The sequence below is a fragment of the Schistocerca piceifrons genome, chromosome 8 (assembly GCF_021461385.2).
Source record: "Schistocerca piceifrons isolate TAMUIC-IGC-003096 chromosome 8, iqSchPice1.1, whole genome shotgun sequence".
NCBI classification, from domain to species: domain Eukaryota; kingdom Metazoa; phylum Arthropoda; class Insecta; order Orthoptera; family Acrididae; genus Schistocerca; species Schistocerca piceifrons.
The window spans coordinates 334,487,359-334,500,618 of NC_060145.1; the positions used below are offsets into that span (position 1 = coordinate 334,487,359).

The 13,260-nt window shown below is 38.5% G+C and overlaps 2 protein-coding genes across 2 annotated transcripts in view; one reads left to right on the forward strand and one right to left on the reverse strand.

Moving 5' to 3' along the window:
• The window catches only part of LOC124712328 (D-altritol 5-dehydrogenase-like), a 124,856-nt gene extending 119,873 nt beyond the window's left edge, over positions 1 to 4,983 (forward strand). Inside the window, exons 6-7 of the mRNA XM_047242622.1 lie at positions 24 to 131; positions 4,848 to 4,983. Of these exons, the coding sequence (XP_047098578.1) occupies positions 24 to 131; positions 4,848 to 4,983 (244 nt within the window). The remainder of the gene's footprint in view (positions 1 to 23; positions 132 to 4,847) is intronic.
• A 4,602-nt stretch (positions 4,984 to 9,585) lies between these two features.
• Positions 9,586 to 13,260, reverse strand: part of LOC124711270 (39S ribosomal protein L44, mitochondrial) — a 49,948-nt gene continuing 46,273 nt past the window's right edge. Inside the window, exon 6 of the mRNA XM_047241251.1 lies at positions 9,586 to 9,854. Coding sequence (XP_047097207.1) covers positions 9,661 to 9,854 — 194 coding nt within the window. The 3' untranslated portion in view covers positions 9,586 to 9,660. The remainder of the gene's footprint in view (positions 9,855 to 13,260) is intronic.

Sequence of the window (13,260 nt, forward strand, 5' to 3'; positions counted from 1 at the left end):
CTGACTGTGATTAATTTTTGCAGCCTGTCACCATTTAATATTTTCACAAATGAGATAAAAGTCACTGGTTCCCTTATCAATCCTTATGCCTTTGGGAAGGCTCTTACTTGGGCTTCAGTGTTGGGGCACAGGTAAGAATAGTAAAATTTGTGTTAGTGATACTAGTCTGAAATGAAAGACTTTAGTCACTTGAAACCTAATCAGATAAGTCAACTGTAACCTAATCAGATACCCTGAACACAAAGAGAAAAACATTTGAAAATATCCCAGTTCCAAGGGAAACTGTAACAGTAACGTTCTTAAATTATCTGCATACTTGTTTTAAACTGAAATAAGGGTTTCTTATTGGTACAGTTCTCAAACATTGGGTAACCATATGTGACAAGCTTCCAATTTTGCCTTTGTTAAGAAAAATGCGAAATAACCAAACAAAGAGTTTTATCTGTTTTGTAAAAAGCATTATAATAAATAAATTTAAAATGTCAGTTGCACTTTCTGATCTCTTAATTCAAAGAAACTGTCTGCTTCCATATATTCACAGCACTGTAAAATGAACCCAATCACATTGTTAGTGTTGCTGCATCTTCATTTCAGTAACACCACTGAAAAGCAGACTTAATTTCACTTTGTTTACAAATAATGTAATTCTGATAACAGAACACAGCAATGTAGACTAGCCATTATCAGATGAACAGATACTGAGAACAGAAAAACAATTAAAATTGCGTACTTTTCTTATTAAGTAGAATATAGTCGACTTTCGAAACAATGGCCTTACCAACTGAGTCATCTGAAAATACCTCACACCTTTCTGAAAGCACTTTCCTACCAATTAGGCAATTTGAGTGTGTGTGACATTCGAATTCAGAGTTATATGGCAGGATGGTTTCTTCATCATGGCCATGGCCGACCACCTGTCCAATGCTCATAAAAGTGTACTTACATATCCTGTGTGTATGTTTATCTTGAGCTATTTATTTTCATTGTATTATGATGATAAAAACCATAACATTTAGAGATGACCTTTAGATGAATAAATAAATCAAGTTTCAAGGGAGGAACAAGATTTGGATGTAACGTATCGTCGGTGACATGACCATTAGAGATAGAACACAAGTTCCGTTAGGACAAGGATTATTTATTTATTTCTGTATTTATTCAGTTTATTGACTTATTTCCTACACAGACGAATGCTGAAGATTTGATTCATAGATCAAATAACTAATGAAGAGGTACTGAACTGAATTAGGGACATAAGAGTGTTATGGCACAACTCAACTAAAAGAAGGGATTGGTGATTCTGAGGCATTGAGGCATCAAATAATAGGAGGGGTAAGGGGGGAGGGAAGGGGGGAGGAGAGAGATAGAGAGGGGGGGGGGAGAAGGGAGGGAGTTAAAATTGTAGAGGGAGACCAAGACCTGACTATAGTAAGCAAGTTCAAATCAATGTGGGTTGCAGCAGTTATGCAGAGATAAAGAGGCTCACACAGGATAAACTGGCATGGAGATCTTTATCAACAATTTTTTGACTGGAGACAACAACTTTCTACACAGTGTGTTTGGAAACTTTCCATCATAAAAGTTATTTCATTGTGTCACTCAGTTTATAAGAACATTTAGCACAAAATGAACACACTATGAATAGAAAGCTAACCTATAGATACCTATCATCAGCCCACTGGTTGATGAGTGTCTTGGAAGACTCTTCAGGTTTACTTCCTGTACTACTCGCAGTGATTGCACCTATTGCTTGTACAAACCATGCCTACTGCCACCAGTATATTCCATCACACTGGTAGAATTCTTGCATGGTTTTTATAATATAATATGATTCTGCATATCACATGCTCTATTCTACTTGGATTTTCTAAGCAAATGAAACTGCAACAGCACTTTTAAATTACTACGTTGCAATTCATTGCTTAAAATTTATATGAACATTCGGGTCTAACTCTTATGCTGCGTCTAGTAGCTGAAAGCTCAGTGATCCTAGGAGTCGTCATGATGATGTGGATGATGCAAGTTAAGGTGACACACTACTTCAATTATTAGGCCATGCATTGCTGCTGCAAGTAGAGCACTTCATTAATTCAACCATTACTTGCATCACTCAGAGTTTCGCTTTCAGACACTTATATTGTGTTATAAATGATATGTCAAATGAAAGAATAACTCAAACAGTTTTACCAAGAATCTTATAAATGTTCAATGTGAGCACCGTTTGTCACGTGGCACACATCAAGTCTATAGCCGAGTTCTTCCCAAATGTTGATAAGTGTAACTTCAGTGATTGTAGCAACAGCTGCTTCAATCCAGTTTCTTAATTCAGGGTCTGCTGGTAGCAGAGGCACGTACACACGATCCTTGATGAAGCCCAAAAGGAAAAAATCACATGGCATTAGGTTGGGTGAACGTGGAGGCCATGCAAAGCAAGCCTTGTCATTGGGCCCCTTGCGGCCTATCCAGTGCTTGGGTACAGTGAAGTTCCACCAATTACGGATTGCAGCGGAAACATTGCACGCTGTGCATGTGCACTGGTGCCAAACACAACTATTTGAGTTGCTCTTTCATTTGACATATCATTTATAACAGTGAGTTTAATGTAATAAATATTATAAAGTGTTAAAACCCCAATGTTCATTTACAAACACCCTGTATTTCCCTTGTGCTTACAGAAGTTTTCACTGTACAACTGACAGGAGAGTTAATCTGGCAGGCTATTCACAACTTTCCACAATTCTGAGTCTTTAGCTATAAAATTTAATCAGTAACCTTGTTCTGTCTTCGGTCTGTGTGGCTTGTGCAATTGACACAGCAATAAAATATGCTATGGGAAACCAAAAATACTGAATTCACATGCTACTTCCTTCAGCATTGTGTTCCAGATATGTATTGAGGATAAGGGCTGTGCCCAGTCAGTAGATGAACCATGCCTCGATTATGTGAGACATGTTATAGTTTTATCCTTTCCTGGATATTTGGGAAATTTTGGTACACCTGTTGACCATTATGAGATGAGTCCTTGTCACTCTACCAGTTGCTAACACCTTAGCTGGATTTCATTATAAATTCCATTAGTGGTTAACTTCTGGACCTCCTTCAGCTTACCCAGCTATTATGTGGCAATGAGATACCTGGTGGTAATGTCTATTGGCTAAAATTGTAAGCAGTGACTCAAGTGGAGTAGTAAGAATTTCTCCATTACACTTATGACCACACCCATCTGTACACTTCACAAGCACTGCACAGTTGGTTTGACCATTTGACCATAAAGTTTCTGCGATGCTGGTGATGGCCACAAATATGACACCCTGAAAGGATAAAAATGGAGAAGAAAATTGCTATGTTCTTTTCAAAGAAACAATTTATGTTAATCAGTTACAGAAAGCCTAAGTGTGGATTGCCACTCCTCCCATGCCACAAATACTGCTACATCTCACTCGCTTAAAAGACGCAGTCACAAACAACATGTCTCCTGCATCATTACAATGTGCCTCTACTACAAGATGTAAGATTCAATTGGTACCAGATGTCAGAGTGGAATACAATACTCAGTATGTCAACAGTTTTCTGTAAAGCTACACGTGACCATGGTCACTGCTCAGGTTTCTAAGCTGTGGTCTCATTGATGCTACACGTTACCTAGTACTGTGAACTCGGGGAATGCTTCAAAAAGCACCACTGGTTATTATAGGAAGTATTGTGTTACTTGGAGATTCATCATGAGGATGGTGCAACAATCTATTTAAAAAGATTAATTTCAAGATGATTTGCACACCAATAGCGTAAACAGCTATTGAGGTGACGCAGTCGTTACTGGTTAACTACTGCAGTGCCATCAGCAGCATTCCACCATTATCCATGACCAGTTTGATTCTGAGCCTCAGGCCAAAATGCTCACATGCTGTTTTGTGATGTTTACAACTGATATTGTTCAATGTTAGCAACTTTTCCTTCATCTTCTTTTAAGAAAGTTTTTTAAATAATGTGTTTACAATACTTGCCATTGATTTTAAGTCTTTATGTTTTCCACAAGAAATTATTCATACCTTTTGGAAAAAAATGGGAGGATAGTTTCAGCTTCTGGAGACATTGGGAAGGCATACTGGAAAAGGGGCTCCTTTTTTTCTGCAAGTAGAGCATCCGTAAGTGGAAAGACTGCATGGGAAGTACTTTCTCACCTGGAATAGGCAGTAGCTGTTGAAGCGCAGGTATTTATGATGATTGGCAAGTTTGATGTGAACAGACGTACTCGTGAGGTCATTAGTGAGGCTCAGGTAAATATCCAATCAGGTAGCTTGCTGACGCAAGTAACATCACATGAACTGAATAGGGGGAGGCACTAACGTCCTGATGGGATGAGGGTATGTATAGGATATAAACATCAGTGAATCTGAAATGGGTGAGGCACAGGATTGTGCCACTCAGTGTCTATGCCAGAGCCATACCTGTAATGTGTGTGGAAATTGTTGTGGTTATTAGCAAGGAAGTTGTGAGTTTCAATAAGACAGGCACTGGAAAAGTAGTGGAATGACAGTGGGCACAGGAAATGTTGGCGAGGAGATTGTGGCATTGACAGTGGTTAGCAGAGCACTTAATGGCTAGTTTATGAAGCAAACAGAGAGGGCAGTAGATCTTAAAACAAAGATGGAAATATTCAAATTTCATAAACTGTCCATTTATCACTATTTCTCTTCAAAAGTAAAACACATTCACAGTATTATAACTGTCAGATTGTCAGTGCTTCCTCAAGCAATCATTGTTTTTTTTAAAAACATAAACCTACTGTTATGCAGCAATTCAAAAGAGTATGTTATAGTAATAAGCTATTACTGTTTCAATTACAGGTATCTTGATTTCAACAAATTGGGTGTTGTCTCATACCCATTAAAAGAGTACCAAGAAGCTCTTGAGACAGCAAAGAGTGATGATGCAGCAAAAGTAGTCTTTGAGTTTGATGTTTCTGATGTACCAACTCCATAAATGCCTAAAGTAAAGGTAAACAATCTCACAGTAATGACTCACATATCAACCATTTATACAGCTTTTGTTTATGCTAATGCTACATACTAAAGCTACAATACTTAGATGATTTTAATGGAGGATTATAGTTTTTATGAAAACCAAAAGTCCTATGTGGAATGTAATTTATGGAAGGTAACAATTTACTGATGTTTAAGGTCACACACACACACACACACACACACACACACACAGAGAGAGAGAGAGAGAGAGAGAGAGAGAGAGAGAGAGAGAGAGAGGAAATATACACTGCCTGACAAAAGAAGTGAAGGATCCAGAAGAGGAGAAGAGGACATGAAATGAAACTTCATGGGTTAAGAGGATATGTGATGTTATTACAAAGATTAGAAAAGCAAGTCATTTAAAATGAACTTGGCAGTATGAGCCCAGTATCAATATGAAGTTGCACCCCTTCTGTCCTGGATGCATGCACTGATCCAGGTGGGAGCGTTGTCAAAGCCATTGAATCCTTTCCTCAGGTCAGCTGGTCTAAAACAGTAGTACTTTGTTCTTGATGATGCTGACATCCAAGTTGCTCCTACATGTTCTAACTGGAACAGATCTGGGAATCTTGCTGTCCACAGGGGTACTTCACCATCACAGATACAGCTCATAGATACACACGCAGTGTGTAGATGAGCATTCTCTTGGTGACAAATAGTATAATGACACTGTTGCATGAGCAGTAAGACATGAGGACACAGGATGTTCTTGCTGTACCATTGTGCCATCACAGTTCCCTCACTCACTAACAGCTGTGTACTAATATCATACTCCAAGGCTTCCCACAGCAGGATCCCATGAGTAATACCATTGTGCCTCTGCAAAACATTGGCAGAATGGAACCTTTCCCCAGGTCTGTGCCATTCTCACCAAAGACGGTCATTTGGGACAGCACAGAACCATGATTCATTGCTTAACGCAATGTGATGTCATTCTTCAGCTTTTTATGCTTCCTGGTCACGACATCACTCCAAACGCAGCTATTCATTTTGTGGTGTTAAGGGGACCACACCCTGACTATCTAACCCATGTTAATTTAGGCAATTATTTGACCCATTTCTGAAAAAAACTATTTGATGCAGGACCTTAATATTTTTACTGTATGTTACATGATGCTAATAGAGTTAACTGTACTAAAATCTACTTTATCCATTGTATAGATTTTAAGAAACACTTTTTTAAATTCATTAACAAAAAATATTAAGTTTTTCTCTCTGAAAATTTCATTCATTTATCTATGATATTTTCTGATATAATGGCGCATATGTACTGAAAATTTTAGTTTGTGGGAAATTGGCTTTAAAGGAAAAACTTTTGAAATTTGTTACTTACAGTTAATTAAAACTGTCCTGATGCATATGATGGCCCTTCTCTGGCCTCTAGCAGGTTTTCCAGCTTCTTTTTCACCTTCCTGGATGTCTGTCTTTCTTTCTTGGCCATATTAGATGCAGACCTGTCTGCATCAGCTATCCTGATTTTATCGCAATGTTGCAGCCCAGTGAACATATTTTCACCAGGATTAATTCCCAGCTTTTTCAGTACCCAACACTTTCCAATAATACCACAACTAAATGTAATAACTGCATCATGAACTCCTAGTTTCATTGTATGCATGCCTACAAATACAGTTTTAGGAAGGCGGTTCCAAATTATGCTGTTGAAACATTCACTTGGGTTCTGTGTCTGCCCATGTGGACATTTCCTTAGAAGGTCAGGATGAGCCAAGTCTCTGAAAATAGGTTTAATTGCTGTAGTAACAGCAGCAGGAAGAGAATGCTGGTGAGAATAAGATTCCCCAGTTGCCTGAGCCCTATTGTATTTGCACCATGAATTTTCTCCTGATGGACACAATCCATGACATGGCTTATCATCAGTGCAGGACTTACGGAAGAATATGGCCCAAATATCTCTCTTCATTGCCTCCAGATTTTCTTTATTTCTCCTAACTGCCTGCCCATAGTATACCTGCAAGTTTTCTATAACAACTACTCGCAATCACACTTGAACAAAACTAACTGCATGTTTGAAAGTGTGTTGTTTACAAACAGCAGAAACAAAAGAATACTGACCATTGCATTCCAAGGATAGCCAATATACTCGGGAGTTAAAAAACAAACTCTAAAGTGCAATGTAGCGGATATAAAGATCTAAAATATATGCAGAAAAGTGGGTGACAGAAAAGTGGGCGTGGCACATAAACACACGTGGTAGGAAAATGCTCTTTAAATGCTTGAAAAAAAAATTTTTCAGCAAAATCCTTTTCAGAGTACTTAAATAAAACCTTAATCTATTGAAATATGATGAAAACCGAAAATAGACTTTTTTCGACCTGAACCATAGTGTGGTCCTCTGAACTCCTAACTTAGGCATGGGATGATAATTCCCTAGTGGCAGCTACTGGTCTCAAATCAATGGTGCAGGATGATACAGAATGTTGCATGGGATCAACTACTTGTTCATAGATGGCATGTGCAGATGTGAAGGATTTACGTCATACTTGGTGCACAACACATCTATCCTCCCTCATGGGAGGTCAGACATGGTTGACTGGAATAATGAAACAGTCTACCCTTACATTCTTGTGAAGTCCAACAGCTGGCTACCATCACATCCGAATGCCTCACAAAACTGGATATTGCAAGAGTTGACCAGTTGGCCAAATGGAGATCCAAATTGGGGTAACTTTCAAGCTCTGTTAGGTGTTGATAACACCTGTCCACATTGCTCCAGATGCTCAACACCATCTCCCCCATTCGCCTTACCTGGTTCTCCTCAAACTGACACGCCACCTTCCGCAATGTTGATCTCCACCTCGAAGGATGGTTACACCAGTAGCTCCATTCCTAAACCTACTGCCATCCATTCCATACAGAGAAGTCCATTCCATGCAGTCTAGTCACCCCTGGTTGTCACATCTGCAGTGACGAGCAGTCCTCTCCACATATACCAAGGGTCTGTCTCACTGAGGCCTTCACAGACTGAAATTGCCTACTCAACCTTGTACACAAACAGATATCTTATGCCTTGTTCCTTCAGTTACCAACCATCTCCTCATCTACCCACCATCCAGCCACAAAGGTGCACTCCCTTCGTGACTCAGTACCAACTAGGACTGGAGCAACTGAATCACATTCTCTACCAGGGTTTAGAATGTCTCTTGCCTTGCCCTGAAATGAGGAATATCATACCTACTATTCTTCCTGCCCCTCCCACAGAGGTATTATGCTGCCCACTGAACTTACACAATATCTATGTCCATCACTACTTCACCCCTGACCCAAATCTTTGCCTCATGGCTCATGCCCCTGCAACAGACCTACATGCAAGACCTGTCTTATACATTCTCCCACCATCACCTACTCCAGTCCAGTCAAAGGCATTTCCTATCCCATCAATGGCAGGACTATCTGTGAAAACAGTCACGTGATCTACAACCTAAGTGCAAACACTGTGCTGCTGTGCATGATAACTAACAAGCTGTTTGTTCACATGAATGGCCACTGACAAACTGTAACCAAGGGACAGCGGACCCATGCAATTTCTGAACATGCTGCCCAACACAATGTGCTTCTCTACAATGACTGCTTCACAGCATGCACCATCTGAATCCTTCCTATCAATGCCAGCTTTTCTGAACTGCACAGTTGGGAACTCCTCCCTCCCCACAATATATTCTTCGCTCCTGTAAACCCTGTCCTCAACCCTCACTAGTACCTGTCCTCAACTTACCTATCGCCTTCCCTGCTCCCACTCCAGCACAATGCAGGTTCCTTTCCACACCAACTCACCCATTAATCCTTTTCCAGTTCTCTACTTTTCTGCCCCCCCCCCCCCCCCCCAAACCTCCTGACTGTACCTAGCAGCCCTTATCTGTCCCCACTATGACTCTGCAACCCCCCCTCCCCCACCCCACCCACAAACACACACACACACATCCCTGCCCCACACCGCCTACTTATCCCTACCACCAGATTTCTACTCCAATCAGGCACAGTTATGACTCAGTTTGCCCACAGCGGCCAGAGCCAGTGGTCATGAGTTTTTCATTGTGCCTGTTAGTGACTTAATGTCTCCTTTATATGGTGAGTTCCAATCTATTCTTTTCATAATATTAAAATTAAGAAATGATGTCTTGCTGACATAGAGTTCGTTAGAGATGGAGCCCAAACTTGCATTGTATAAAGGAAGAGGAAGTAAATCAGCTCTGCACTCAAAAGAAACACCCAATCATTTGACTTAGGAATTTAGCGCAGCCACAAAAGCCTAAATCATGTATCCTATTCCTCCTGAATGTGAATCAATTGCTTTAATCACTACACCACCTCACTTGATTTTATAATCAAATATTGGACCATATGAATAAAGGAAACTGAAGGATGCCACCTTTTATGACACGAGAATGAAAGGTGTCATGTGCTTGTGTAAACTTTAGATGAAAATTCCACTTCTAATAATTACAGTTATGCAAATAATGTAGATGTATATAGGGTTTAAGGAATATGCTGGATGACAGCTATCACATGTCAAATGTTAATCTAATCTGAAGAAATACAGTAGCAATTTTATTTGAGATCAAAAATTTTAATAAAACTTTATACATATACAGTTCTAAATTTTTGGATGAGCAATACAAAGTTAACAGTTTACTATATTTTGTGGATGTTTCACACCCCAGTCTTCCAGACTGGCATTAGAGTTTGCTTTGTACATTTCTACATCAGGATTTATTTTGTACGAGAATGGCTTCATGTTTTCTGTGACAGAGAATAATCGTTTCAGTGCATCCAGTGCAGCCTGCTCAACTGCTGTATCTACTGATTCTCCAAATCCTGTAATGAAATGGAACTGGCATCAGGAAGTTACATGTGCTAAAATACATTTAGTTACACCAATATAACAAATGGAAAACTCCAACAAAATACCATTATTATGGCACTAAATCAACATTTGTCTCCCATATGGCTGACGAGTGGACCATCAGAACTGTTAATCACAGATTTTGAAGAGTCTTAGTTATGTTGTAAAAGGGCCTGTCCTGACTACCTGGATAGCAGCTTTTCAAGCAATAAACTTTAGTTTTTGAGAAAACTGATGTTGAAGTTTTGTGTGTACCTTCCATACCCATAACAGTAGACCGATTTCGACCTACTATCCCTTGCTGTGCTAGAGCAAACTTCCGGATGATATTTGTCACATGACCACCATTCACATTTAATGAAAGCTGCTGCCTTGCAGGCATATGTATTTTCTAGAAATGATGCCACAGACACAATTCAAAGAGATTGTTCTATCATTGATCAACTTTGATTTGAATCGTGCATGTTTCGTCATTCCTGTGAAAGTAGGTGCACTAAACTGATGCAGAATTAAAGAATGTATTTTTATGGAATCTTCTTTTTACGTGATTTTTCTATTGGTCTTCAGCAAACAGGGAACATTGTGATTTTTTTAAAGATTTAACCAGCCTGTAAAAATAAACATTGCAAAGCTGGCAAAGTGGAGTAAATTTGAGTGGGGTAATTTTTATGGTGCAAGTGGATGCATCTTTTTCTTCTACTAAGATTTGATCATAAAGTGACAAATCAGTCCACCCTCCGCAGGAATCAATAATGTAAAAAGAATTTTTCATGTATCACATACAGAATAACAACAGATTTTAAAAACCTGCTGTACAGCGTTTTCATGAACTCACCTGATTTTGTGCAAGTTACAATTACATTTTTTAAATTTACGAGTCAACTCTTTTTTTTTAACATTCAGACCAAATTTCCGGGATAGTTCTTGCTTACATTTAAAAAAAGTTAGGGGAATATCTTTCCTGATGCAGTTATAGTATACTGTACTGTGAAGGAATGACTAATCCTGTTCAGATCTTTTTTCTTGCACAGGGATGGTTTTTGCTCCGTATCCCACTAAGGATCTACCGTGCATTGATGGGTCTGGCAACCAGTTTGATCGGTATTAATTAAATAATTGAGGTCAAAGTTAGGGATGTTCTGTACACTGAAATTGGAAAAAAAAGCTTTTGCAAACAGGATTTGAACATCTGCTGCCAGTGTGGTAGCCGTGAACCTTAGCCGGTGCACTGCACACACTAGCTCGAAATAGGTCTAACGTTACGGGTATAGGAGGTATGCATAAAATTTTAACATCATTTTTCTTGGGAACTAGAGGCCATTGCCTGAATAGCTGCTAGCCAATACTCTGGACAAGACCCTCTCACAGCATAATCAAGACTCATCAATATCCATGGTTAACAGGTCTTGATGGTTCCCTTGTAAGAGTAATTGAGAAATGGATGCCCGCAACATGTTAATAGTTTACAGAACAACAGTGTTTTGACTGGAGGATGTAAGATGAATGTTAAAAAAAGCAAAACAAGTATAATGGAATTCAATCAAATTAAACCAGGTGATGCTGCGGGAATTAAACTAGCAAATGAGACATAAAAGTAATTGATAAGTTCTGCTATTTGGATAATTATCTCTTAAACATTTTATTTTGTTTTGTTAGACAGAACTCTTTGCATATCTTCATACTTACCACTCTGTCCCACCCTCAATTCCTTCCTACATGTGCAATGTAACCATTGCTTCATTGTAAGTTTTTGTTTCTCTCTTTTTCTTGTTGTAATTTTATTCTTTTAACCTTTCTTTCGACATTAATTTCTTTTGTTTTGACGTTTTTATACTGCTACCTGTCCTTGTCTTATCTGCAATTCCATTCCTAGTATCTTTCTCTCTTCTCTCTGAGTTGCTGAATTGTCAACTATTCCCTCTTCCTTCCGTCTTCATAAGTTTTTAAATCACCTCTGTATTTTATTGTTCGTTTTCCTCTCGGCCATTCATATTGTATGAACCTCGCCTTGTGTCATTTTCTCACTTAATCTATGACGAGTCCTATTTCCATCACTGATTTCTTCTCTCCTGTTGGATGAAGGAGTCATTTGCTCCAAAAGCGTCATTTTCATCTTTTTTTAAACTTTCAAGGGAATAATGCCTCTTCCTTTTCGGAGAAAATATCTTCACATTTTCTATTCTGAATATCTTAAGAAAATGCTCTGCAACATAAAATTCTGTCATTTTCTTGAAATATAATTTTGACAGTGTATCCACTTACAGTATTATAACACTGCTTTTACATTTCTAGAATTAATGTATTCCCACTGTTTACAACCTTTTTTTCACTTCTGTCAAATTTCCTGTGTTCTCAATGTAAATTTGTACCATTTTCAGCATTAACATATTTATAATTTTCCTGCAATTTATGCTTTATGAAACAACATTTCTGGAGAAAACTAATGCAACTGACATAAAATGATGTTGACTTGGAATTGGCCTTCTTCAAGCATTACGCAGTTAACTTTCTTGAGTCCTGAGCATTGTGCTCATTAGATCTGAACCAGAAAAAGTCCATACAATTCATGGCATTAAGCTTTGTCTCCTGCTTCTGCCAAACTCTACTTGGCTTGGTAGCTGACAGAAGCAATTGTTTCTGCAGAAATGAGAAGTATGACTCCAAATGAACATTCACTTCTTTCTTCAGATGAACATTCACTTCTTTCTTGTCTCTACCAACCTTAGGTTTCATTGATGTGTGCTATACAAAAAGTAGTATTCTGTTATAATTGTAGCCATATTGTTTTAGTGTTGTATTTGCCGTGTGATTATGATCATGTGCAGAGGACATCAACATTCAACTTTTAATTAACAGTATAGTTTTGTTTGTTGTTTGTATACACATTGGACACAGTGTCCTTTGCTAGCTGAGGTTGACTACATTACCTGCACCAACAAAGCTGTCACCAGAAACTGAGGTGAACTGATTTCAATCAACACAGCTTCTACTGTCAACCACCATACCAAAAGTTAATGTGTGGACTGTGTGGCATCTTCTGTAGCCTCGCATGTATGATCGAAATGTCTTCTTGTGAGCTGTTCAATTCAAGTAGAAGTTTAGTCTTTTTTGTCATTGTTTTAAAATGGAAAATATTGCAGAAAGAGATAGGAAAATACATTCAACGGAAGGGAATGTAGAAATTCCTGAAAAAGTTGTAGTTTATTGCTGAACATGTGTTGCATTAACAAAGAGTTTAAAGATACCTGTAATTTTGCTGAACAGCATCATAAAAACAGCGACTATGTTTTGGAAAGTGCAAGTGGACCAAATTTTAAAAAAAAGATTAAATATATGTTATTCTAAAGGAATTACGAAGAACTGCATTCAGACAACACA